At 46.4% G+C, this 25,728-nt stretch overlaps 1 protein-coding gene across 1 annotated transcript in view; it reads left to right on the top strand.

Annotated features, from left to right (window-relative positions):
• COL5A1 (collagen type V alpha 1 chain) overlaps positions 1 to 25,728 on the top strand; it is a 223,103-nt gene that overhangs the window by 34,180 nt on the left and 163,195 nt on the right. Inside the window, exons 2-4 of the mRNA XM_070955824.1 lie at positions 12,514 to 12,681; positions 14,937 to 15,150; positions 18,913 to 19,075. Of these exons, the coding sequence (XP_070811925.1) occupies positions 12,514 to 12,681; positions 14,937 to 15,150; positions 18,913 to 19,075 (545 nt within the window). The remainder of the gene's footprint in view (positions 1 to 12,513; positions 12,682 to 14,936; positions 15,151 to 18,912; positions 19,076 to 25,728) is intronic.

Raw genomic sequence — 25,728 nt, 5'->3', positions numbered from 1 at the left:
ATCTCTTTTACCCAGAGAACAACTTCTTAACCCTGCATTGTAATTGGCCGAGTGAGGTGCAGGAAACCTGTGTTTGTGTGATTAATTTTCACACCTTTGACACTGGCCAGTGGCACGCATAAGCCGGGCAGCAGCTCCCTTTCAGAGCCCACGCAGAAGCCAGTGTGCAAGAGGTCTTCTCTAGGTAAGCAGCTGTTGGAGTGTGCCCAGGAACCTTCTGGGTTTTAGTGGAAGGGAAGATCAAGCATGGGTGGGAATTCGGGTGTGTGTGAATCGTCCACCTCTTGTTGAAAAAAGGGAAGCCAAGGTCATTGGTTAACACGTGTGGCAACAGGCACGGGAGTGCCTGTTCATTGGGTGTTCAATGGCACATCTGGACACAATTTTGATGGTTACAACACCTTGTCCAGCTCCTGGGTGTGGGAGGGGCTTATTCCTCAAACTCAGGGGGAGGAGCCTCTCTTTCTGTCCTAGGAGTGGAGCCCCAGGGCGTTTATGCTGTTGAATATGTTTATGTCGAATTGAAAGCCATATTTTGCTGCATCTTCAGTGTATTTCCATGGTTTCATTATTACCGTATCTTAGTATAATTTTATTTCATATGGTGGCTTTCCTTGTAAAAAGCCACAGAGGAGTCCATAGGCTTTGTAAGGGTACCATTTCTTCTAGAGGTAACATGATATCAATTAATTTGTGAATGCAGTAGATGGCAGTTGAGCCATCTGAATTCTGGGCTGTCAGCTGTCTTAAAGATGAACAGAGTTGGAAGGGACCTTGTAGGTCACCTAGTCCAACCCCTGCTCAAGCAGAAGACCCTACACCATTTTTAACAGATGGCAGTCCAGTCTCTTCTTGAAAGCTTTCAGTGATGAAGCTCCCACAACTTCTGTTCCATGGGTTGATCGTTCTTTCAGGAAATTTCTCCTTATTTCCAGGTTGAATGAATCTCTCCTTGTTCAGTTTCCATCCATTATTCCTTGTCTGGCCTTCGGGTGCTTTGGAAAATAGCTTGAGCCCCTCTTCTTTGTGGCAGCCTTTCAGATATTAGAAGACTGCTCCCATGTCTCCCCTGGTCCTTCTCTTCACTAGACTAGCCAGGCCCGGTTCCTGCAACCGTTCATCGTATGTTTTAACCTCCGGTCCCCTTAATCATCTTGGTTGCTCTTCTCTGCACTCTTTCTAGAGTCTCAACATCTTTTTAATAGTGTGGTGACCAAAACTGGATGCAGTATTCTAGGTGTGGTCTTACTAAGGCTTTACAGAGTGGTATTAGCACCTTAGGCTTTGCAAGAGTAGGAGAACAGTATTTCTTCTAGAGGCAGATATCAATTAATTTGTGAATGCAATAGATGGCAGTTAAATTGATGCCATCCATCTGAATTTTGAGCTATCAGCTGCCTATCCTTTCCCCACTAGTGTTTTCCTGGGTTGGGGGTGGGGTGGGGTTGGAGAGTTGTTCCCTCAGTAGAGCTTGTACAATGGTTCTTCAGGCCAATGGGAGCTACCTCCACTTTCAGCATTTTCATCTGCTCCAGATTCAAAGTGGAGTTGGAGATTCCTCTGTGAGTAAAATCCTTGAGGATTTTCAAAAGATATTTTGTTTAAAAAAAATGACAGCAGTCACAACATATTGGTCTAATGTAACAAGGCCTGATTTTGACAGAGCAGAAAGTTTCCCGGCCAAGGAAAGAACTGGTGAGACTGCCCCACTTCTTCCCTGGGTGGCGTACAGTCCTTCATCTCTTGATGCTACTTGCTGGACCTGCTTTAGGTCTGGATCCAAAGCACCTGAGGGTGAAACAAGGAGGAGACTGATTAAGGAAAGATCCAACCTAGAACCAAGGAGAAATTTCCTGACAGTGAGAACAATTAACCAGTGGAACAACTTATCTTCAGAAGTTGTGGGTGCTCCAACACTGGAGGTTTTTAAGAAGAGACTGGACAGCCATTTGTTTGGAATTGTATAAGGTCTCCTGCTTGAGCAGGGGGTTAGACTAGAAGACCTCCCAAGGTCCCTCCCAACTCTATAAATTCTGTTATTCATCCAAAGTGAGAGATCTGATTGAAATGGCCCTGAGATCAGTGATCTCAGAAATCAAGATAACCGAGCGCAAAATACTTTTGTCATGCATGGTCATACAGCTGATTGCAGAGAAGTGTCTTATGGCTCCCAGAAATTATCTTATGAGATTTAAGATGCTGGTAAACATGAACATGGTTGCATAGCTGGAAACTCTCTGTCGTTGCAGGCAGACTGATACGATGTTGAGAGAAGGAACGCTTGAGCAGAATTTATTTATGTGTTTATTGACAGGAAGGATGTTTGTACTGCCAATATCATATGGATCCCCAGTGGCAAAGGACTTGAATTCTTGCAGCTAAGTTTTTTCAGAGGTAGGCCAACATTTTCTCAGGGAAAATTCAACAATTATTCATCATCTCTCAAAGGCAAGAATCACTTCACAGAGACAAGAATTGCTCTGCTGCTGCCAATTTTAGTTGAGCCTTCGTGACTGCCCTGTTCCACTCAGCACAGTTGGCCATTTATACTTGATCTTCTTCTTTGTGACGTGCTCTGGACAGGGAGTTCTTCCCTTGCTTGCTTCACTTTGCTGGCCTGAAAATCTACCCAGGTTGCCTCCTGGGATCCAGCATTTCTTGTGGATCAGCAGGAAAAGAATGAACGAAAGGGGCAAAAGAAATCTTTAGACTGGCTGGGCCTTTTGGAAATCATCTGATTCTTCCCTTCTTCTCTGGCAACTGGACTTTGCCAATTTGCCATGGTATCCGTAACAGGGTGGATCACGATTTAAATCATGATTTAAATCACTAGTAAAAGGGCTTGATTTAAATCAACTAGATTTAAATCATAATTTTTAAAGAGCAACTGTCATCTCTGCTGTGAAAATATGTGAATGCATCAATGCAGTGCATGTTAGCTCAGCTTGCAGAGCTTGGATTCATTGAATGAGTTTACCAAAAATGTGAATATTGCAGAATATACAGCCTTATGCTAAGATGCACTCTTACTAGAGCAGTGTTGGTGAACCTTTTTGGCACCTAGTGCCAAAATGGGGGGGGGGCGTGCGTGCATGCCATAAACCAGAAGAGCAGCCGTCCGTTGCGCATGCGTGGGCCGAGAAGATAATATTCTGGTTTCTGGTGCATGCATGTGTACCGGCCACCTGGTCTTCCGGTTTCTAGTGTGCATGTGTGCACGAAGACCAGCTGGCTGGTGCGCCGGAACCTGGAAGAGCAATGGGTGACAGCTCGCATGCTCGGAGAGATGGGTCTGCGTGCCACTTCTGGCATGCGTGCCATAGGTTGGCCATCACGGTTCTAGAGTCTCAACATCTTTTTTATAGTGTGGTGACCAAAACTGGACGCAAAATTCTAGATGCGGTCTTACTCTTTGCTGCTGTTGCTGCGACTTCCATGGCCCTGAAAGTGGGGTGCGTTTTCTCAGGAAGCGTTCTCTGTGGACCCAGTTTTCCTTCTGGCAGGTTTGGCTGTCAGGGGTTCCAGGAGGAGTGGGAGGAAAGGGGTCCCCCCAGGGCTTGCCTGTCAGAGCAGACTGTTGCTTATAAGCACTCCCACCCTATAGATATCTGGCTCCCAGTTTTCCATGGGGACCAGGACTGTGGGGTCAAGGCTGCTTCACCGGAGACTGTCAGCTTCCTGGCAGTTTTTATGGTGCAAGGTTTATTTGACAGAATTTAGCCGGAGCATTATTTATTATTTACGTGGAAGCTCAAGATGGCAGACCCGGAGGTATCCTTCTGCTCCCTCTCTTCTCCTGTGACCGTCATATGAAACTTGTTGCGCTGGAAGTCATCCAGGAGCTTGCTTGCTTGCTTGATTTTTAGTTAAGAACAAAAAAGAGAACAAGAAAAAAGAGCAAAACACAAATATAATGGAGATGGAGATGCAGACAGAAAAACAGAGTCGGAAGGGGCCTTGGAGGTCTTCTAGCTCAACCCCTGCTCAAGTAGAAGACCCTCTACCATTCCAGCCGCTTCTTGAAAATCTCCAGGGATGGAGCACCCACAACTTCTAGAAGCAAACCGTTCCACTGATTAATTGTTTTTATTGTCAGGAAATTTCTCCTTAGTTCTTGGTTGGATCTCCCACCTGTTACTTCTGGTCCTACTCTCAGGTGCTTTGGAGAATAGGTTGACCCCCTTTTCACTGTGACATCCATTAGATATTGGAAGAGTGCTATCATGTTACCCCTGGTCCTTCTCTTCATTAGACTAGATATACTTAGTTCCCTCAACCATTCATTGCATGTTTAGCCTCCAGGCTCCTAATCATCTTTATTGCTCTTCTCCGGACTCTTTCTAAGTTCCCAACATCTTTTTTGAATCCTGGTGGATTCAAAGTTGGGCACATATTCCAAGCGTGGCCTCATCTAGTGCAGTTTAAAGCGGCATTGACATTTCACGTGATCTTGATACTATCCTCTGTTAATGCAGCCTAGGATTGTGTTGGCTTTTTCGACAGCTGCAGCACACTCCTGACTCATATTTAAATGATTGTCCACTAGGACTCCAAGATCCCTCTTGTAGTTACTACCCTTGATCATGTTGTTCATGGGGTTGTGATGGGTCGGACACAACTTCGCAACTAACAACAACAACAAACCAGTGCAGAGGAAAAGGCGAGTTTGGGGAGGAAAGCAGAAAGTTGAAGTGGGCTGGGGAAGAAATTCATTTTGGAGCTTCTGTGCTTTTGACCTTCCTTTTGGGTTAGATGAATTGACTTTTTGGATGACTTTAACCATGTCAAAAAAGATTTGACTCTGGAGGAGGACTTGGCAGGACTTCTGGGTGGGAACTGAGTGCCAGCAAAAAATACAGATTCTTTTGTTAATGTGTCACTTTTAAATTGAAGGCCCCACTTCCGGTTACTCTGGTCGCTGGCATAGTTTTAATTTGCAAGCTACCTTCTCTTTTAGGTAGAAAACAAAGGGTTCCGATTGGCTCTGGCCAGGTAATCTGGCAGTGAGTGTCCCGCCAGTGTCTCTCGTGTGCATCCAGCCATCTTTTCCATCCAACTTCCACAAGAACCATCCATTCAAATTTAAAAAGGAATGAAAGGGTTTGCATTTGTTTCTATTGGCTTGATCTGTTCTATTGACATTTGGGATGCATATTTCCTAGAAACATCCAAACATATAAGGGATATTTACCCAAGTGAGGGTATACTGCTTCTCAAAGGACATATTTTATATGCAGTATTTTAATTAAGAAACATTTGGGCTGCATTTATACAATATACTAAATCCTACACTTGGATTAACAAAACATAATTGTTGCATTTATCTAATATCTTAATATAGCAGCCTTATCCCCAGAGCCTGCTAAAATAATTCCTGAATTCTGACAGCACATTGAACTTAAAAGTGACTAATCCATTTTAGCTGAGCCTGATGTGTTGAAGCCATTCCATCTGGAGTCTCTGTGTGTTTTTTAAATTATTTATTAAATTTGTTTACCTCCCATCTCATTGCAAGGCAATATGTATGTGTATATACTGTATATATGTATATATTTATACTTATAAACTCAGGACCGAATAGGTTGGAAACATGCAGAAGAGGCCCTCATCCTGCAGCGCATAGACAAGGGCTAAAATGATGATGACGACAATGATGATAAACACACACACACACACACACACACACACACACACTTCAGTGGTTAAAGATGCTGAGCTTGTCAGCTGGAAAGCTGACAAACCAGGTTCGAGACCTGAGTGCTGCACAATGGGGTGAGCTCCCGTTCCTTGCTCCAGCTCCTGCCCACCTTGCATTTCGAAAGCATGCAAATGTGAATAGATTAATAGGTACCATTTTGGTGGGAAGCTAACAGCATTCCGTGCTCCTTTGGCAAAGAGCCATGCTGGCCACATGACCATGGAAAACAACTTCAGACCACACTGGCTCCCTCGGCCAAGAACGGAGATGAGTACTGAATTTCAGGTTCCATGCATTTCCCGGTTTTGAGAATTATTTTTTTTTCAGCAATGCAAAGAAATTGCCAATTCTTGCTCCACCATGGGATATGAATGCAACACATGAAGAGGGGTTGATTCTGCCCTTATTTTTAGTTTAGACATTTATATTTATTTACATTCTTGGAAAGTGAATGGTGGGCTGGATAGAAGATTGCCACTAAAATTGTCAACCGACTTCCACTCCAATTAATATTCTGCATTCATCAGTTGTCACCATCAGGTATTTCTGGCACTGCACCAACCTGAGAATATTTCATACAAGTTGGAAAAGGTGCAGAAAATGTCATTGGGGTGGTCAGGGGAGCAAGTGCCGAGAGACAGGCAGAGTTGGTAGAGCTGAGAATGGAGGTAACTGAGAAGATGCTGAGAAAAGATGATGGGTTCCTCTTTTGTCCAGAGGGCAGGGCGCAGAATGGTTACCGTGGATTTAAGTGACAAGCAGGTAGCTTCTGCCTGGCTGGATGTGCTCTTGCCTGGGTGTACTTAATGGATGGAAACTGAACAAGGAGAGATTCAACCTGGAAATAAGGAGAAATTTCCTGACAGTGAGAACCCATGGAACAGAAGTTGCCTTCGGAAGTTGTGGGAGCTTTCATCAGTGGAGGCTTTCAAGAAGAGACTGGACCGCCATCTGTCAGAAATGGTGTAGGGTCTCCTGCTTGGGCGGGGGTTAGGCTAGATGACCTACAAGGTCCCTTCCAACTCTTAATCTGTAAGTAAGTACTTGAGATACAGTCTGTCTGCAGAAACACAACTACCAGGCTGCTCCTCAAACAAAGATCTCGGTTGCCTTTGGCTGGTTGGGCTTCTCTAACTTGCTGGGAATTTGACACCCTGAATTGGTACAGGAATTGCCTGATTTTTCACCCCAGGAATAAAAAGTAGTGTTTTTATTGGGTTTGAAGTGTAATAATTAAGTGATACTTATTTATTTATCAAGTTTATGTAGCTGCCCATCTCGTAGAAAGTGACTCTGGGAAGTTCTGAAGTGTTGTGCAACCCAATTGTCCATTGAGGTTTGTACAGGCAAAGCTGTGAGCAAATGTGCCAGCTCCCCTCCTCTCCTCGTGCAGTTAGTCAGATTTTTTTTTTAAAAAAAAATTGTGACCCTCCCCTTGAATTGCTGACAACCCTGGGAGGTCCAGATGCATCATCTGAGAAGTGCCATAGATTTCCAGGCTTTGCAGCTGGGCGTATCTGAGGCTGCTAGGCCGTTCTCCTGGACACGAGCCATGGCTTCTGCTCAGGGTGTGTGTGTGTGTGTGTGTGTGTGTGTGTGTGTGTGTGTGTGTGTGTGTAAATCAAGCCCCCTGCAAAAGAGACGTGGTTTGTTTCAGCTTTCAGGTTACGCCTCCCCCTTTGTGGTGACCCAGGGTGGAAGAGGGCGAGTGCTCACATCGGATTAAAGAACATTTACTTTTGATGGCACGTGGGAAAGGCACGTGCGTGAGCAACTTCAAACAGAATGCCTCCGAGTGCACTTGGACTTCCTCCAAGTTTATTACAGCTATTAATTAGCCAAATGACATTTTTGTCATTGCCCTCTGGCTATGAAAATCCACGGCTGCTTTGGCTTTATGGCCTAGTTAGGATCTTGCATACCTGGAAGACAGAAGCAGCCCAGTGTGAACGTTCGTAAACGTTATCCTGGGACCTGGAAGCTCGGGAATCCTTGCCTCTGGAAGACACACACACACACACACATACACACCCCATTGCTGGTAATTGTGTTCTTGCATATTAAGGAGGATTCTGGGAGGGATACTTTGGTATTCATATGTATTTGTGTCATCATCATCATCATCTTTTAATGACCTAATAATCTCTTGCGGGGTGGCAACTGAATGGAGCTGAGTGTTTAGTGGCCAGATGCCCTTCCTGTCGCCAATGTAGAGTTTTGTTCAGCAGATATATTCTCATTGTGTCCAGAGAGAGAAATATCTGCCTCTACCTAGGATCGAACTCACAGCCTCCTGATTGTGAGACGAGAGCTCCACCTCTAGGCCACCACACCGCACCACTCTGTTCATATGTATTTGTGTGCTGGGTATCAAATCCTGCAGCATAAAGCAAAGGTGCTCGTGGGGCCACAGGTGCTGAGCATCACAGGGGACACCCACATAGGGTGGGGCAGAAGCTGGGCAGGGAAGGTGGAAAGGGGGTGCAGGGGGAGATGGAAGGTGGGTGGGCACAAGCAGTTGGCCGAGGAGGATGTGTTGGGGGTCCCAGCAGCCGCCCTGCGGGTTTCCCTGGCCAAGTCCAGTGGCTTTACTTCCTGCAAAGGCTGAGGTTGACCGATTGTTTCCTTCAGGACAATCTGGCTTTACGCTTTCGTTCTGGGTGGTTGATTTGGGCCTGGCTCAGATTTGCCTGATCAGGCTGACCTGAGCCTTGACCCAGTGCTGCAGGACAGCCGGCCCTCAGCAGGCAGGAGAGGCCTCGGCCAGGGCTTGACCTGGACCTGCTTAGGGGTTGTCTGTGGTCTCCACTCATCCCCCGAGTTGTCCGTGGAGCTCCTTCTCCAAAGTTGGCAGAGTGCAGAGGGTGGCATTGCACAAGGTTCAGTCAGGCATCCTGCTGACTGCAGCACAAACATCCCCATTTAAAGGGTTATGTTTTCCTTCCACGGGTTTAAAGTTGCGTTTTTTCTTCTCTCCCGACACAAGTCTTGCTTTATGAAAAACAATGGCGGCTTGGTGTTGGTGCTGGTAATGGCATGACCAAGGGGGAATTGAGATCGAACCAACTTCCACAGACCACTTTCCTCTGCCGGGGGGCATGGCCCTCTCCCTTGGGTCCCTGAGCACTGACCCCCAGGCTGTTTGGCTTGATCAACCGACTCTTGGTTCACATATGTCTGGTGCTTTCTAGGGCAACTAGTTAGGGTTCCTTTGAAAGTGCTCACTCAGAGTCATCATCATCATTATTATCTTCATTTAATGACCCCATAATTCCTTCTGAGGTGGAGTCTGGACAACTGAATGGAGCTAGCAGAGTGTTTTAATGGCTGGATGCCCTTCCTGTCGCCAGTGCAGAGTTTTGTTCAGAGAGATTGTGCCCAGAGAGAGAAATATCTGCCTCTACCTAGGATCGAACTCGCAGCCCCCTGATTGTGAGGCGAGAGCTCCACCTCTAGGCCACCACACCACTCCAAGGGCTCACTCAGAGTGTTGGTACAAAAAGAAAGCAAGTTTTTGAACATGTTGCTTTGGCTGTTTGTCAAAATTTGCCTCCTTCCCAGCCTCTCTTTCCCCTCCACCCCTCCAAGAATAACGAGTGGCTGCTTTTCCCACCATCAGGTGATGTTGGTGGGATGAAGAACCGAAGTGTGGAGGGCAGCCGTCCTGTTCTCCTCACCGCCCTGTGTTCAGGACAGCCCTGCTCGGCCTTTGGGGCAGGCCAGGCCAGGCCTTCTGCCACTGCAGCACTGGAGGAAACTACTTTGAGGGTCTCGAGGAAGACCCCTTGCACTTCTCAGCACCGTTTGCTCGCAAGACTCCAGCGCCGTCTTGGCCGCAGCCCAGCCGCCTTTCTCGGCCGGCCGTTGCTGTTGAGGGCCTCCTGCGGGAGGGAACATCCCAGGGCAGGGAAGGCACTGAATTCGGGCCTCTTTCTGCCAAGAACTTGCCTGATGCTATCTTGCGCATTTTTGAAATGGCTCCACGAGTGTCCTTTTCAGTCGAGGGGAGGCGCTTTAATGCATCCTTTGTACTTTGTTCTTAATTATCCTTTATGAAATCTCTGCCTTGAGTGCCTTCCAAATCTTATGGGAGGTCTAATGTAGTTGGGAGGAGTAGGTGCCTATTCCTCTTTGCCAGTTGCTTAAAAAAATTGCTGCATGCCTCCAGGACACACGTTCGTTTCTGATCTGTTAGAAGTTGGATTTTATCACGATGCAGTTGTACCTTTTAGGACACACTCCTTGCAAAATAATAGTTTTTTCCTGATCTGGCAGAAGCTGAAATGCCGTTTGTTAATTAAAGTTAAAGTAAAATTGCCTGCCTTTTCAGCTCTCCCTTCCTGTCTGGACAGAGCATGAGCAGCCTCTGCTACTGGTTCCCAGCATTTCCCTTGCAATTTTGAATAACGTGGAAGAACAGGGTTGGAAGGGTCATTGAAGGTCTTGTAGCCCAATCCCCTGTTAAGCAGGAGACCCTATACTCTTCTTGAAAGCCTCCAGTGAGGGAGCAGCCACAACTTCTGGAGCCAAGCCATTCCACTGACTGATTGTTCTGTGTCCTTAATTCTAAGTTATATCTTTCTCGAATGATCTTCCACCTGTTACCTCTTATCCTGCCCTCAAGTGTTTTGGAGAATAGGTTGACCCTCCTCTTCTCTGGGAGAGCCCCTTGAATATTGGAAGACTGTCACCCTTAGTTCTTTTCTTGGTTAGACTAGACATATTCACTTCCTGCAACCGGTCTTCGTACGTTTTAGCCTCCAGTCCCCCAATCATCTTTGTTGCTCTTGTCTGCACTCTTTCCAGAGTCTCCACACCTTTTGGGTATCTTGGTGACCAGAACTGGAGATGGGAGTACTAGTCCAAGTGTGGCCTCACTAGTGCAATGCATTCATTTATTTTCTGATTAACTGTAACAATTCCACAGAGAGGGGTCCAAATAAATGTTGGATGCTTTGTAAACTAAGAGCGTTAAGAAAGCAGAGTAGATGGGCTCTCCGTTCAAAGATTTCCTCCACAACTTTCTAGCCAAGCTGCCTTTTTCTTCCCTGGGAGCCCCTTTTCCATCTTCAGCCGCCTTCCTTTTGGGGAAATTGTCCCAGGGTTGCCATTCAAGAACCGCCCCTCTCCCAATTCCCCAAGGTCCTCACGTCATTCACCTTCTCCCTTCATGCAGACATTCCTGGCTGCCCACATCACTCCCTTGTCCAGCTGTTTTATGGGAGGAGAAGGGGCTGCTGGAGAGGAAGTGGGGGGGGGGCTCTCCATGTCATGCAGCTGCTATGGTTGGTCCCAGTCCCCGAAGCGTCCTTTCTGAGCCTCTTGCCAGGCTGGTGAGACCCTCTTCTCTCGGTGCTCTTGTCCTTCGCCTTTGGCAGAGCAGGACCAACGGAAGGGGGGAGAGCTTGGGGGGGGGGTTGGGTGGGACGCTCTGGCAGGGCAACATAGGTACTACCCCCTGTGTACCTCATCAATGTTCTGACCCAGCTCCAGTGGTGGGATTCAAAGAATTTAACAACTGGTTCTCTGCCCTAATGCCCAGTTGGGTGGGCGTGGCCATGGTGGGCGTGGCCAGGGGGTGTGACTGGCAGCACCCGGCCTCCTGCACCTCCCTGGGAGCAAAAAGGGGTGCATGGGGACTCCTGGAAAGGGTGGGGCGGGGCAGGGTGGGGCCAGCCAGCAATTTAACAACTGGATTGCCCGAACCGGCCCGAACTGGCTGAATGCCCAGCTCCCCAAACACGACAAAACCTCTGTAGTTAACTCAATGATTCCTTTATTAGGAGCGCTAGCAGACCCTGCAAAAGGAGATGGGAAGGCCGGCAAAAATTTGCTTGAAACACTCAGAGTCTCTGTGGGAAATGGAGACAAGGAGAATTGGCTTTGATTTGTCCCCGGGGTCCCTGGAGACTACAGCTAGGTCTAAACAGGTTGAATCGGTCAAGGTGGAAGTCAGCTGACTGCTAGGAGCCTGTGACTTGTGGGTTGAATTTATTGTCGAATTAGGATTTACTTCAACTGCTTTAATACGTTTTCTAATTTTCTAATATTTTCTAATAATATGTCATTTTGTCTGCGTTTTTATATGTTGGTAGCCATCTGGAGTTGCTGCGATAAAATGGGCAGCCCTATAAATTAAATAAAGAAATAATACTGTAAATACAGGTTCTCTAGCTGGGCATCTGGGGGCAATCACAACTCGACCATGGGGCACGATGGGACTCACACCTTTTGGATGGCATTTTCCGTACAGGCTCAACCAGGCCAAGCGAGGAGCCAACTTGATTAGTTTTATGATTATCCCTGGTTGGCTTTCAGGAGCTATGTACATAGTGCAACATCCAGGCCCATGTTGCTGTGTTTGGAATTGGGCCAGCCCTGGCCTGTCCACTGAAGTTCCATGGGCCTCTTCATTATATTGGCTGACCTGCACAGGTTGCTCCTCTTTGAAATAGATCCATCTTCCTTCCTTCCTTCCTTCCTTCCTTCCTTCCTTCCTTCCTTCCTTCCTTCCTTCTTCCCTTCTTCCCTCCCTCCCTCCCTCCCTCCCCTCAAAATAAAGCTCCATTGGTGTTTCTCGTTAATATTGGGCTGTGTGGTGGATTAAACCTAAAGGAAGGACCTTCAGGCTGGTTGCCAAGAGAAGGAACAGGCCAGGGGAACATGAAGTGGTGTGTTCTCCTTCAAGGAGTGGCTGAATGCTCATCTATTGGAGGTGCTAAGTGGGAGGGGGGGTGTTGGACTAAATGACCTCAAGGATTCCTTTCACCACTGGGAGTCTGTAGTCCTGATGTTGGCTTCTCTCTCTCTTTCAGCTGAGCCTGCAGATCTATTGAAGGTATTAGATTTCCAAAATTTACCCGACGGCATCTCAAAAACGACGGGCTTCTGCACCAGCAGGCGGTCTTCCAAGGGAGCAGATGTGGCCTATCACGTGACCAAGGATGCCCAGCTGAGTGCCCCAACCAAGCAGCTTTTCCCTGGTAAGAGAGGATATTTGTGGCTCAGGGTGCAACTGTGGGGGTCCTTGGTGCTCTCTGGGCTGGGTTGTTGGCTTGCAGATGTTCATTACCCAACTAGGCAACCTCTTCGGCGCTAGCAACCCAAGTCCTGTTTCCCAGAAAGGATGGCACCTTTTCCCTTTCTAGGATAGCAATAGCCCTTAGGCTTATATACTGCTTCACAGTGCTATTACAGCCTAAGCAGTTTACAGAGTCAGCCTCTGGCCCCCAAGAATCTGGCTCCTCGTTTTACCCACCTCGGAAGGATGGAAGGCTGAGTCAGCCTTGAGCCAGTCAGGATTGAACTGCTGGCAGTCGGCAGAGTTAGCCTGCAATACTGCATTCTAACCACTGAGCCACCACGGCTCTTAGATAGATAAGATAGATAGATAGATAGCAATAGCACTTAGACTTGTATACCGCTTCACAGTGCTTTTACAGCCCTCTGTAAGCGGTTTACAGAGTCAGCCTCTTGCCCCCAACAATTTGGCTCCTCCTTTTAGGAGGAGGGAAGGCTGAGTCAACCTTAAGGCTGGTGAGCTTTGAACTGCCAAATTGCAGGCCGTCGGCAGGCGGCAGAAGAAGCCTGCAGTAGTGCGTTCTAACTGCTGCACCACCGTGGCTCTTTAGGATGCCCGTGTCCTGCTGACAGCCAGCCTGGGGCCCTTGACAGAGCCTGGCACTTTCCTCTCCTGCTTTACCCAGGTGGACTCAGATCCTGCTTGTATGAGACGCAGAGGCCCCCCCAGCTGGGCTTATGGCGGGATGCTGGCTTTCTGAGCAAAGCCGGGGCAGTGCCACGCTTCTCTTCAGCCGGGGCAGCGCCTCGCTTGGGGTGGATCTGAAAGCCTAAGGAATGTGGAGGGAAGCAGCGGGTGGCTTTGATCCGACGGCCAAAATGCCAGGCATTTTCTCCACATAATTTGAGGCTTGGCCCTGGCCAAGCAAAGGGGGCTGGTGCAGAAGGGATTTTGTGTGCAAAACTGCCCCCCCCACCTTGCCGGGAAGAGGCAGCCTGGGCTTTGCTGGGCTTCCCACTCCTTTCGTTCAATAACACGCCTCCTGCAAGTAACTAGATGTTAGTTCAGCTCCAAACAAGCGAATGAGTGGATGGAGATAGAGACAGCAGAGGTAATTGCAGAGGTTTCCAAAAAGAAACGCAGATTGTGGAATCGGACAATCGAAGGGTCTCGAGGGGAAGAGGCAGTGACACGTAGCTGTGCAAAAGACACTCCGGCCCAGGCCAAGCAAGACTTTAGTTGGCGCTAATTAGAAGCTTTGCTTTCCTCAGCTGGTAGTTTGAGGATCTTGGTGTGTCTCTGCTCTGGCCGCTGCCAGCTGTGCAAAGCATCCAGTTGTTTGGCCTGGAATGCTATGACCCACGCTCTTCATGGGGGAGGGGGGAGATTCCTCAGAGATCCTAAAGGATCCTAAGTCCACCTGGAGCAGTGCTCTGGGTGTGTGTCTGGGTGGACGTGGAAGTATTTCCCATCAATCATACATATATCAGACTTAGATACCACTTCACAGTGCTTTACCGCAAGGGTCCCCAACCCTGGTCTGTGGCCTATTCAGAACTGGGCCAAGTGCGCACACGCATGTGCGGTTCGACTTGCATGAGAGGTGGGCTGGCGTGCATGCACACATGCGTGCAGATCAACATGTGCAAGTTGAGCTGCGCAGGCATGTGCATGCACGCCAGTCTGCTGCACGTGTGACCCGGTTCTCCACTTACCCTGCCCTCCAGCCAGGCTGCCAAGCCTCAAAGATTGGGGACCCCTTCACAGCCCTCTCCAAGCGGTTGACAGAGTGAGCCTCTTGCCCTCAACAATCCGGGTCCTCGTTTTACCCACCTCGGAAGGATGGAAGGCTGAGTCAACCTTGAGCCGGTCAGGATTGAACTGCTGGCAATCGGCAGAATTAGCCTGCAATACTGCATTCTAACCACTGTGTCACAACGGCTGCTAATGCAGGTTTTTAAGAAGAGACTGGAAGCCATTTGTCCAGAATGGCCTAGGTAGGGTCTCCTGCTTGAGCAGAGGGCTGGACTAGAAGGCCTCCAAGGTCCCTTCCAGCTCTATTCTGATTCTGTAGCTGAAGTCTCAAAGCAGGCCTTCCTCATTCAGTTGACTTTTTCAACCCGACTCTGCCATTGTAGCTGCAGAGCAAAGGCTGGTGATTCCCTTTGGGAGAGAAATGGATCCCACCCTCTGCTCCGCTCCCTTTTCTGCCTCCAGTGTCTCCGTTTCCTGAAGATTTCTCCATCCTGACCACGGTAAAAGCCAAGAAGGGCGGCCAGGCTTTCCTGATCTCCATTTACAATGAGCAAGGCATCCAGCAGGTCGGTGTGGAGCTGGGGCGATCCCCGGTTTTCCTCTACGAGGACCACATGGAGAAGCCTGGCCCCGAGAACTACCCACTCTTCCGTGGCATCAACCTCTCGGATGGCAAGTGAGTGACATGGAGGAAACCGGGGTGGGGCGGGTGGGGTGGTTGAGGGTCAGGTGGGGGAATTCCGGGGGGTCTCCTTTCTTTGAATGGGACTCCTTCGGGAGATGATGAGGTCAGGAATGAAGCTTGTTCTGAAGCTCCAAATTGGCCCGATGGGAGGCCCCCCCCAAGAGGGAAAGAGAAGTGCAGGTCATGGAAACATTGAGTCGCAGACAAGCATTCACAGAGCATGCTAAAACCTGAATCCAGGTTAACGCCATGTGCGAGGCCCCAGATAAACAATAGCATAGCAAAAGCCCTTAGACTTATATACAGCTTCACAGTGCTTTACAGCCCTCTCTGTAAAGTGGTTTTACAGAGTCAGGCTATCACTGGGTCCTCATTTTACCCACCTCAGGCTGGCCCGCATCGCTTCGGCCCGGTCTACCCAATGCGAAGAGGAAACATGCCAGCAGTTTGGGGAGTGGCATCAAGCTGGCCACGTTCACTCAGTCGGCCATGCCCAGTGAGTGGCATCAAGCTGGCCACCCAGTTGGCCACACCCACCCGGTTGGCCACGCCCCTCCCCCCCTCCCCCAAGTCAACCACAGCCCTGATGCGGCCCTCAATGAAATTGAGTTTGACACCCTTGTGCTAGAAGGCTCTGATCTGCCATTCAGGAGATCTGCATGGAAAAAAGCCGTGTCTCCGTCTCCCCCGCTCCAAGCCATGGCAGAGGCGAGCCAAGAGGAAATTGAATTCTGGGTCTGTCCAGGGCACATTTTCTTTAAGTCTGAAAGTTTTGTTTCTGCCAGATGTGGCTGAAAGGGCTGCTGGGGCTGTTGAGAGCCATCAACAGTCTCGTGCCCTTTAGAATTTTTTTTTTTTTTTGAATTTGATTTATATGCCGCCCTTCTCCGGAGACTCAGGGCAGCTTACAGTGCGTTAAGCAATAGCCTTCATACTTTTGTATATTTATACAAAGTCAGCTTATTGCCCCCACAAACTGGGTCCTCATTTAACCTATCTTAGAAAGGATGGAAGGCTGAGTCCACCTTGAGCCTGGTAAGATTCGAACTTACTTTAATTGCAGACAGCTGGTGTTAAATTGCAGTGCCTTGTCTGCAGAGCTAGCCAGGCTCCTGGAAAGTTGCTCAAATAATCTAAGCAAAGCAAAGCAGAGATGCCCAGGCGCGCTCAGTCTTTGCCTACTTGACACGATTTGACGTTGGTTTTTTGCCTTCAATCTTACTACTTACTACATAGCTGTTTATTCATTTTGCATTTTTCCTGGAAAACACTTCTGGATTTGGCAAAGCAGTTAAGGCCTCTAATTCATGAAACTAAGAGCAAAGACGGGTTACATGTAAAAAATGCAAGTAGAATAATATAATGAGACACAAATCTGGTTATAGTGATAAAGAAGAAGCAGCAGCCGTGGAATTATAGGAGAAGTCATCCAACAAATAATATTCATTAGACTTAAAGATATGTCAAAGATAAGCGTGTCTTTTTCCAGCAGAATATAGAAATTTGTCTTGTGCTATCTTCAATATCTAATTCCCAGAGCATTTCGTGCTCCACAGCTAATGCCTGGGGGTTGTTTTTGCTAAGATATTTCCAGCTTTTAAAAAAGAATCCAATCAGGACTGTCCACAGAAATGTTCAGGGCTCAGTTGGTGGCTTGAAGGTTCCCCCGTCTCTCTCGGGAAAGAAGCAGGAATGCTGGGAATGTAAACAAGTTTCTGTCATCAGGGGACACCAAGGAGGATGGAGAGCAGAGGAAATGCATGCCTTCTCTTCACCCGTGATGGGGCTCCTGCAGGAGGGCACTGAAAGTCTGAAACTTGACAAGATGTAAATCAAGGATCAGCAACCCACGGCTCTGGAGCCACATGTGGCTCTTTCATCCCTCTGCTGCGGCTCCCTGTCGCAGGTCGGCTACACAATTGATAGGACTTTCGGTTAGGACAGATAGAGAAAAAAGGATGCCACGCTAGGATGTGTCTCTATGGTGGGGGAACCGGACTTCCGGTCAGTTCCAGAATTGAACGGGGGGCTTCCGGTTAGGACCTTTCTCTCTGCTAATGGCTGCCACTTCCTGGAATATTATAAAGAAACAACTACTACACCCGTGTTCATTCTTGTCTCTGTGGCCCTGGAAAGAAGGATGCTCCACTGTCCAAATACTGCACCATAGTTTGGACATGGATTTTGTTTTCATGAGTAGATGCAGAGTGAGAAAGAGCTTCTCTTAATCTCCTCTCCAGTGTACTGAAAGAATGAGGACTCTTGAGACCCAAAACTGAGGATGCTCCATTGCTTTGGCATTTGGCAAGCTTTTTTTTTAATATGAACCTTTTTCAGTCTCAGTAAAGAGTCCCTTATATTTACAGATAAGTAAAACAATCTGTTTATGGCTGGAACAGCACAAGACAAATATGAGAACGTTGGAGCCCACAATGGGTTTAAAATGAATTTAATTTCCTAAATCAATCTTATCAAATCTTGCCTTTCAGAAGTTTTGGAACGGCAATATCCAGAATTCCCAGGGTTGGCCAACACATCTGGAGCTGCCTAATAATCGTGGAAAGTTGCCATAAATCAGGAGTGGGCTGCATGCAGTGTGCCAACTCTCTTTTTTTATGACCTCACCTTCATCACAGTTCATTTTTGGCAAGATAGGTTTTTGCTCAATTGATATATTAAACTATTATTTGACCCTTAAATGCTCCAATTGCACAATAGGAAGAAATTCATGGAGGTGATAAGGTGTTCATTGTAAGTTAAAAAAAGGAACATCCACACATGAAAATTCATGTTTATTTTAAAGCTGGTTCACGGGGGAAATTCCTGGAGGAAAGTCTGTAGAGCTTCTCAGTCGTCCAGGTCCTGGTTATCCCAAAGGTGCTTTTTCTGGAGGCAACTGGACTTTCTGGTTTTTTCTTTGAAGATGTTTTGCTTCTCATCCATGAAGCTTCTTCAACTCTGACAGGATAGTGGGGATTTATATTCCTTGCAGGACTATAAGGATTTATATTCCTTGCAGGAATATAAAAGTCCAGTTGCCTCCTGAAAAAGCACTTTTGGGTCAACCATGACCTGGATGACTGAGAATCTCTACAGATTTTTAGCTATGCAATTTGGGATGAACACCCTTGGAATGGTGTGGGAGTGGGAATGGATTTCCAGAGGAAAAAAATTGCAGACTACAGGAACAAGGAGCACTACTCAGTTGACCCCGAGGACACAGACAAACCTCCACAGACCCTCTAAAGAGACACAGACCCTCTAAAAGGATGCAAATGACCAGCTGTCTGCAAGGATTATAACTCCTTCCATTCCCCAGTATCCTGTCAGAGTTGAAGAAACTTCTTGGATGAGAAGCAAAACATCTTCAAAAGAAAAAAACAAGAGACTCCAGTTGCCGCCTGAAAAAGCACCTGTGGGATTTCCTGGAGGAAAGTGAAAATTTAGGCTAAAATGAATGGCATACTGTCTGATTTATATCAGAGCTTATTTTCTTGGGGATTGCATGTTATGATCGTAGCCAACATGATTAGGTTTAGCATTTAATACTTCTTGAGAACTGAGATAATGCCTGTGATTTCTCCATTCTGCAGTGATAGAGGAAGCATCCATGTAAATGTAATGAGCAGTCCAGGGAAGAGGCTTTCATGCTTGGCAGTTCTAGAAGCTTCCTTTTGGGAAGCTGAGGTGGGCATGGGAAGTAGTGATGTCTGGACCTTCTTTTGACCTTCTGCTGGGCCTGTTCTTCCCCAGGTGGCATCGAGTTGCTTTCAGTGTCCATAAGAAGAATGTCACTCTGATTTTGGACTGTAAAAAAAAGGTCACCAAATTGCTGGACCGAAGCGACCACCCCATCATTGACGTTAATGGCATCATTGTCTTTGGAACAAGGATCTTGGACGAGGAAGTATTTGAGGTAAGAGCGCGAGAGAGACGGAACTGCCAGGATGCCAGGAAGGCATCTTGAGTGCTGAGCATTGGAGGATTTTGTTCATGATGTACAGAGAGAGAGAGAGAGAGAAAAGATAAAAGGGAGACGTTTGTCACGTCCTATTTTAGAAAAGAAGTCTTGGGAATAAGCCACTATAGAACAGACTCCATGGCAGAACTTTGCATAATGGAACTTTGCATAATGAACATTGCAGAAAGTTCATAATGGAACTTTCTTGGGTGACCTTAACATGAGAGAAAGAGAGGTAGAAACCCAAAATTAATAAGCCATGGTCAGAGGCTCTCTGTGACCGACTTGGGAGAGGCCTTTGCTGATCTCATGTGAACTTTAAGGCTGATGTCACCATTCTGATTTCTGCTGCCAAAAAGTGAACTGGCCAGTTTTGGGTTTCCGTTATGTCGTTGACCCCTTGAGTAGCCAGCCTTGGAGGTCTGAAGCTCCAGGTTCTGGACTCTTGACAGGCTCACCAATTCTCCTGGCCCACTTTCATCCATCTTCACTTTCCTTTAATTACCTTCTCCATTTCTACCAAAAATAGCAATAGCACTTAGACTTAAATACCACTTTACAGCCCTCTCTAAGCGGCTTACAGCTTCTTGCCCCCAATAATCTGGGTCCTCATTTTACTCACCTCGGAAGGAGGGAAGGTTGAGTCAACCTTGAGCCTGGTAGATTTGAACTGCCAAATTGCAGGCAGCCGGCAGCCAGCAGAAGGAGCCTGCAGTACTGCACTTTAACCACTGCGCCACCATGGCTCATATTTAGCTCTATGCTAAAGTCTTCCCTTTCCTGCAGGCTTCCTCCTCTTCATTTTGTTTGGTCCCTTCCAGTGCTTTTGAATTTCATTCTGTGGATGGCATTTTTCATTGCGTTTGCAGTCTGATATTGGCATGTGCCATCCCCTCTTGTCTCTGCCCCCTCTTTGCCACAAGAGGGGGTCGCTTTTCGTTGCTTTATGTTGGTTCTCATGGATGAAGGAGAAGCTGGGAAGCTGCAGAGTTTGGGCAGCATTAAAACGGGGACACTCGATATTCACACACGCTGTTTGCTTCTCTGAGACCTACAGTAAGATAAGGCTAAGACCCTGGCATCTTGTCCAGAGAATTTTACTACATTTTTCTTATTTGAAAACAAACGAACAAACAAACCCCAAAAGACATTTTACCATCAGATTGAATGGGAATGATTGAAAGAAGTATGTAGAAGTATTTTCTTGGTGCAACATTGAGTTAAAATCAAGGGCAGAGACTCTGGATAAGAGCCTGGCCCAGTGTTATTAGTGGACGAGAAGGCTTTACAGGAACAGATAGACCATTCGTTTAGTGACCATTTCGAATTACAAAAGCACCAAAAAAAATGACTTACAATCGGTAATCTCACTTAGCCACCATTGCAGCATCTCCAGGGCCACCTGGCCCAAATTCAGGTGCTTGGCAGCTGGTATGTATTTAGGATGGTTGCAGGGCCCCAGGGTCACGTGATGGCCATTCAGCCAGCTTCCGACAATGGGAGAAGCGGATTTGCTTAATGACTATGTGGTTCACTTAGCAACCATGGCAAAAAAGATTCTAAAATCACAACCACTTTGCTTCCCAATGGAAATTCTCCTCTGAATTGTGGTCGTAAGTCGAAGACTACCTGTAGTTCTCAATACATGACAACAATTTGGGCCAGATTTTCCATCGCTAAGTGATGTGGTCATTAAATGAATTACGCCTGATTGGATTATCTTTCTTGCCGTGGTCGTTAAGCGAATCAATGTGATTGTTAGGATGCTCATGGCAATCACGTGACCCCGGATGCTGTAACCGTCGTAAATCAAGGTCGGTTTCCAAGCAGCCAAATTTTGATCACATGATCACAGGGACAGTGCAAGGATCATAAATGCCAGGATGGGTTAGAAGTCCTTTTTTTCAGCACCACCTCAATTTTAAATGGTCCTTAAATGAATGGCCTTAAATTGAGGACTACTTGTATACCGTTCTTCTAAGATGCTAAATCTGTTAGGAATTTCAAACCTGGGTGATTGAGATTTTTGTTTGCTTTAATTGTAATTCAATCTGTTATTGTATAGAATGTGAAGGATGTGTGTTTTTGTTTTATTTTTTATTTTTTATGTATAATGGGCACTGAAGATGGCATTTAATTTCCTTGTACGAGGTGCAATGACAAGTAAACTAACTATTCTGCTATTATTATTATTAATTCTAAAATAAAAAAAAAATTGGCAAAGTACTTGAGGAAAAGAAACCAAGAGATTCATTTTACTTGGATAAAAATGGCCTTTAGCTAAGTCTCAAAAGAGGCAATCAATATTTTCAGCTTAGGTTTTACAGCGAGCGTTTGGCCGAAGCAGAGAATGAAAAGCATGGTCTTTCAATCACAGAGTTTCCTCACCTTAAAAAAATCCTTTGTGAATATACTTGGAGTTACTAATGATCCAACAAAGAGTTTCTCCCTGACTTCTCCTAATTCAGTCTCCACGTCTCATCGTTTTAGGGGAGACTCCAGGGGTCTGTGGAGCTGAAAGATCGGGGTTGATTTTGGCCACTAAATAGCACTCTGGTCAAACATTTTATCCCCGTCCCAAAACCTTGACTTATTTCTTCCAAACTGAGTGCTGTAAAGTATCATCCAGGCGCCTTTTTAATGCACCTTCTGCTTCAGACATTTCTTGAAGCCAGAAAACTCTCCAGGAGGGAGATGCTGAATGAGAAAGAAAGAAAGAAAGAATGAAGTACAGTTTTCCATATGCCTGTGGAGAGCAACTAGATCCTAACTAAAATGACTTTAGGAACAGCTCTTTTGCTAGTTTAAATCTGCTGACATCCAGGGTGGATTTGATTTAAATCAAGTCAATTTAAATCACGATTTAAATCATGATTTAAATCACTAGTAAAAAGGTTTGATTTAAATCAACTCAATTTAAATCATAATTTTTAAAGAGAAACTGACATCTCTGTCCCGCAGCAGCTCCTCCTCTGACCCACTGTTGACTCACCGACCGTCCCATTCACTTTAATGGGACGGCTGGTGGTGCGACAGGGATGCAACCAGGTGAGGGACGTGGCAGGCAGCAGGTGAGTGGATGCCCACTCACAGGCGCAGCCATGATGGATCTGAAATGACCGGTGCTCTTTAATATTATATTTGTAAGCTGCTTAGAGGGTTTCACTTTCATTTTTACTGCTTGCCCTTCCTCCTCACACTTGGAGCCTGGTGGTACAGATGCATTTCTCACCAAACAATCATACCATTTGTAGTGTATGTAGAGCCGAGGTGGCGCAGTGGTTAGAGTGCTGTACTGCAGCTACTTCAGCTGACTGCTAGTTCAGCAGATCAGCGGATCAAATCTCACCGGCTCAAGGTTGACTCAGCCTTCCATCCTTCTGAGGTGGGTAAAATGAGGACCCAGATTGTTGGGGGGCAATATGCTATTTAGTATACTGTCTTTGGTGTAAGCCGCCCAGAGTCCTCGGAGAGTGGGCGGCATAGAAATATGATTAATAAAAAAAATAAAATAAAAAAAATAATTTGCAAAACAATGGGAATAAAAGAATATTCCTGAACTTTGTTTTACTCTGTTTCCCCCCAAATAAGACATCCCCTGATAATAAGCCCGATCGGGCTTTTGAGCGCATGGCAATAAGGCCAAGTGCTTATTTCAGGGTTCAAAAAATATAAGACAGAGTATGATTTTCGGGGAAACACGGGTATGATTTATCTCATGGTTACTGTGAAATTTTGTGCATGCATCAATGGAGTGCATGTTATCTCAGCCTGCAGAGCTTGGATTCATTGAATGAATTTTCCAAAAATGTAAATATGGCAGAATATACAGCCTCATGTTACATAACCAAGCTCCATTTCATGCTGAATAAACTAAATTATTAGTGTATCTTAAATAGAAATCTATTTTTATATAGATTTTTACTAAAATAAATTTGATAAAAATTAAAAAAACCAAATTTAAAATTTAAAAATCTGATTTTTAATTTTTTTTAAAAAAAAACATTGATTTTTATCCACCCTGCTGACATCACAGTAATCAGATAGACTTCTTCTTCTTAGAAGGTTCTGTGAGGCTTCCCACATTGGCTAGGCTGAAAGTCTACATTTTGTAGGCCTGGAAGCCATCTTTTGTATTAGACCTTCAGACCTACGTTTCCTCTCCTCCCCTTCTAGCAATATCTCAGAGGCTGGGTGTGTTTAACCCAGTCAACCTGCCTAATTCATTTTCTGTTCAGAAGTCACAAGGGTGGATTCTGATCTAATGTTCCTAATTGTATGAAGGAATCGCATTAATTGACCCCAACACTCTTGGAATTGGAAAGGGAGCCGGGGAGACCCCTCACCCCGTGCTTAGTGCAGGAATCCCTACTTGGCCAATGTGAACCTTCCTCTCTGGCTCCAGATTGCCAAATAGTTTTAATGCATACTCTGATGGCATTCTAGAAGTTGGCAATGGATTGAGGAAAAGGTGCAGAGAAGAGCAACTGATCAAAGGCCTGGAGACTAAAACATATGAAGAACTGTGGCAGGATTTGGGTCTGGCCAGTGTAGAGAAAAGAAGGATTAGGGGTGACAAGGTAGCAGTATTCCAGTATTTGAGGGGCTGCCACAAAGAAGAGGAGGGGGTCAACTTATTCTCCAAAGTACCAGAGGGCAGGACAAGAAACAGTGGATGGGAACTCATCAAGGAGAGAAGCAACCTGGAATGAAGGAGAAACTTCCTAACAGGACAATTAACCAGTGGAACAGAAGTTGCCTTCAGAAGGTATGGATGCTCCATCACTGAAAGTTTTTAAGAAAAGACTGGCAGCCCCGTATCTGAAATGGTACAGTGTCTCCTGCTTGAGCAGGGGGTTGGACTAGAAGACCTCCAAGGTCCCGTCCAGCTCTATTCTGATTGGTTGGTTGATTAGGTCCAGAGGTTGTTTGGGGTATGATGCTGAGACACACTTTTGTATTATTCACTCTGATATTATTTTTGTTTAAATTCTGTTTTTGCTGTCCTTATTGTTCCCAAACTCTAGGAGTTCTTGTAGAACACGGTCCCATATACATCTAATCAATTAGGTAGCCCAGAAATCCTTTCTTCCTTCCCTGCTTGATCACATTTTCTTTGCCTGCTATGCTTCCTTCTGGGTAATCCCTCTTAAGTGCAGTTCGGTCCGTTGGTTTCCATGTTGACCTGTACTTGGAAAAGAGAAGAGATCCGCATCTCTGGGCCACCGTAAGGCTCTGAAGGCTTGGCTGTGCCTATGGTGCTGGGCCAGTATGGTGGACTGAGAGTGTCTCCTGGAGTGTAGTAATATCTTAGTTAGTGTCCTTGGTTGCCAGTTCCTTTTGTTTATGTTGGCGCTGCATCTGTTTTAACTATGGGTTTCAGTTCATTTCTATGCTACCCCAAGTGGTTCTGGGTTGGGCAGTAGGTCGAACTAAAAGAATGAGTGTGCGCTGCGTGTGATTTTGGACCCTCTGTGCATGTGCAAAGCCTTCTGCGCATGCGCAGAGGGTAAAAAACAGGTTACTTCCTGGTTAAAACCAGGAAATAACGACTTCCGGGCGGGTGGGCGGAGCCTTGCGGTGCTGCCACTACCGGTCCTCTGAACCACCCGCTGCCATCGCCGCCATCACTACCGGTTCACGTGAACTGGTGCGAACTGGTAGCATTTCAACCCTGGCCAGGTCCCTCCACATCTTTTGACCTTGCACTGCTTCTGCCAGTTGTTCTATTCTACATCTCATTTTTTAAAAAAGATAATGATATACTCCACAGAATGAAGAACACAGGAAATGGATTACATATCAGAAGATTAAAAAAGGCAGATACTGTTTGGGTGGTTTTTAACTACGAAACTGGCTTGACATCTGTAATTTGCCTTAGCTGCCAAACGAGAGGCCCTTTAAGTGGCTGAGAGTGCCATCTATTGCAGTTAAATAGAACAAGTTTTAAAACACATTAGAGAGACAATGGGGGATGTTCTAATTAATTTTGTTCCTTATTCCCTGTGGATTATATTGAACCATTTATTGGCTCCCCTTCGTTTTCATGGAGTGCATGGAGAAAATGTAAACTTTTCAGGTTGAGACTGAATTGGTTCTGGACAATGTGTGTTGAGCTCAGAAACAACCCAACAAACTCCTCTCCTCTCCCCTCCCCTCCCCTCTCCTTCCCTCTCTTCCACTCCTTTCCCTCTCTCCTCTTCACTCCCCTCCCCTCCCCTCCCCTGCTCCCCTCTCCTTTGTGGGTCAGACTGAGATGCAGAACAGAAGTCTCATTGTGAATATGCTAGTTGGACTCAGTTGTGGGTATTTGGTGTAGTGCACAGTAAGGTGGGAGTGCAGCAGTTTGCTGCAAGTTACAGCGGAGGCTGAGGGGAGATCTTGGTGCCTCCCCCCCATAATTCCTGAGCATGCCTCCCTTGGCTGCCTGCTTGGCCACGACTGCCAGGCTGACTTCACTTTCTCACTGTGGAGCCCTTTAAGGAAGGAGTGTTTTTAAAGGAAATCAAGCTTCAACTTCATACCACTAAGCCATGGAAAATCTCAAACCCGTTGAGCCAGCGGGCTTTCGGTTACAGAAAGGAATTCCTCTCCGGGAGCTCAAAATA

Source organism: Pituophis catenifer, unplaced genomic scaffold (genome assembly GCF_029215685.1).
Source record: "Pituophis catenifer annectens isolate HBS135680 unplaced genomic scaffold, rPitCat1.0.hap2 SCAF_17, whole genome shotgun sequence".
Taxonomy (NCBI): Eukaryota; Metazoa; Chordata; class Lepidosauria; order Squamata; family Colubridae; genus Pituophis; species Pituophis catenifer.
The sequence above is the reverse complement of the archived record's forward strand: the minus strand, read 5'-3'. Positions and strand labels throughout refer to the sequence as shown.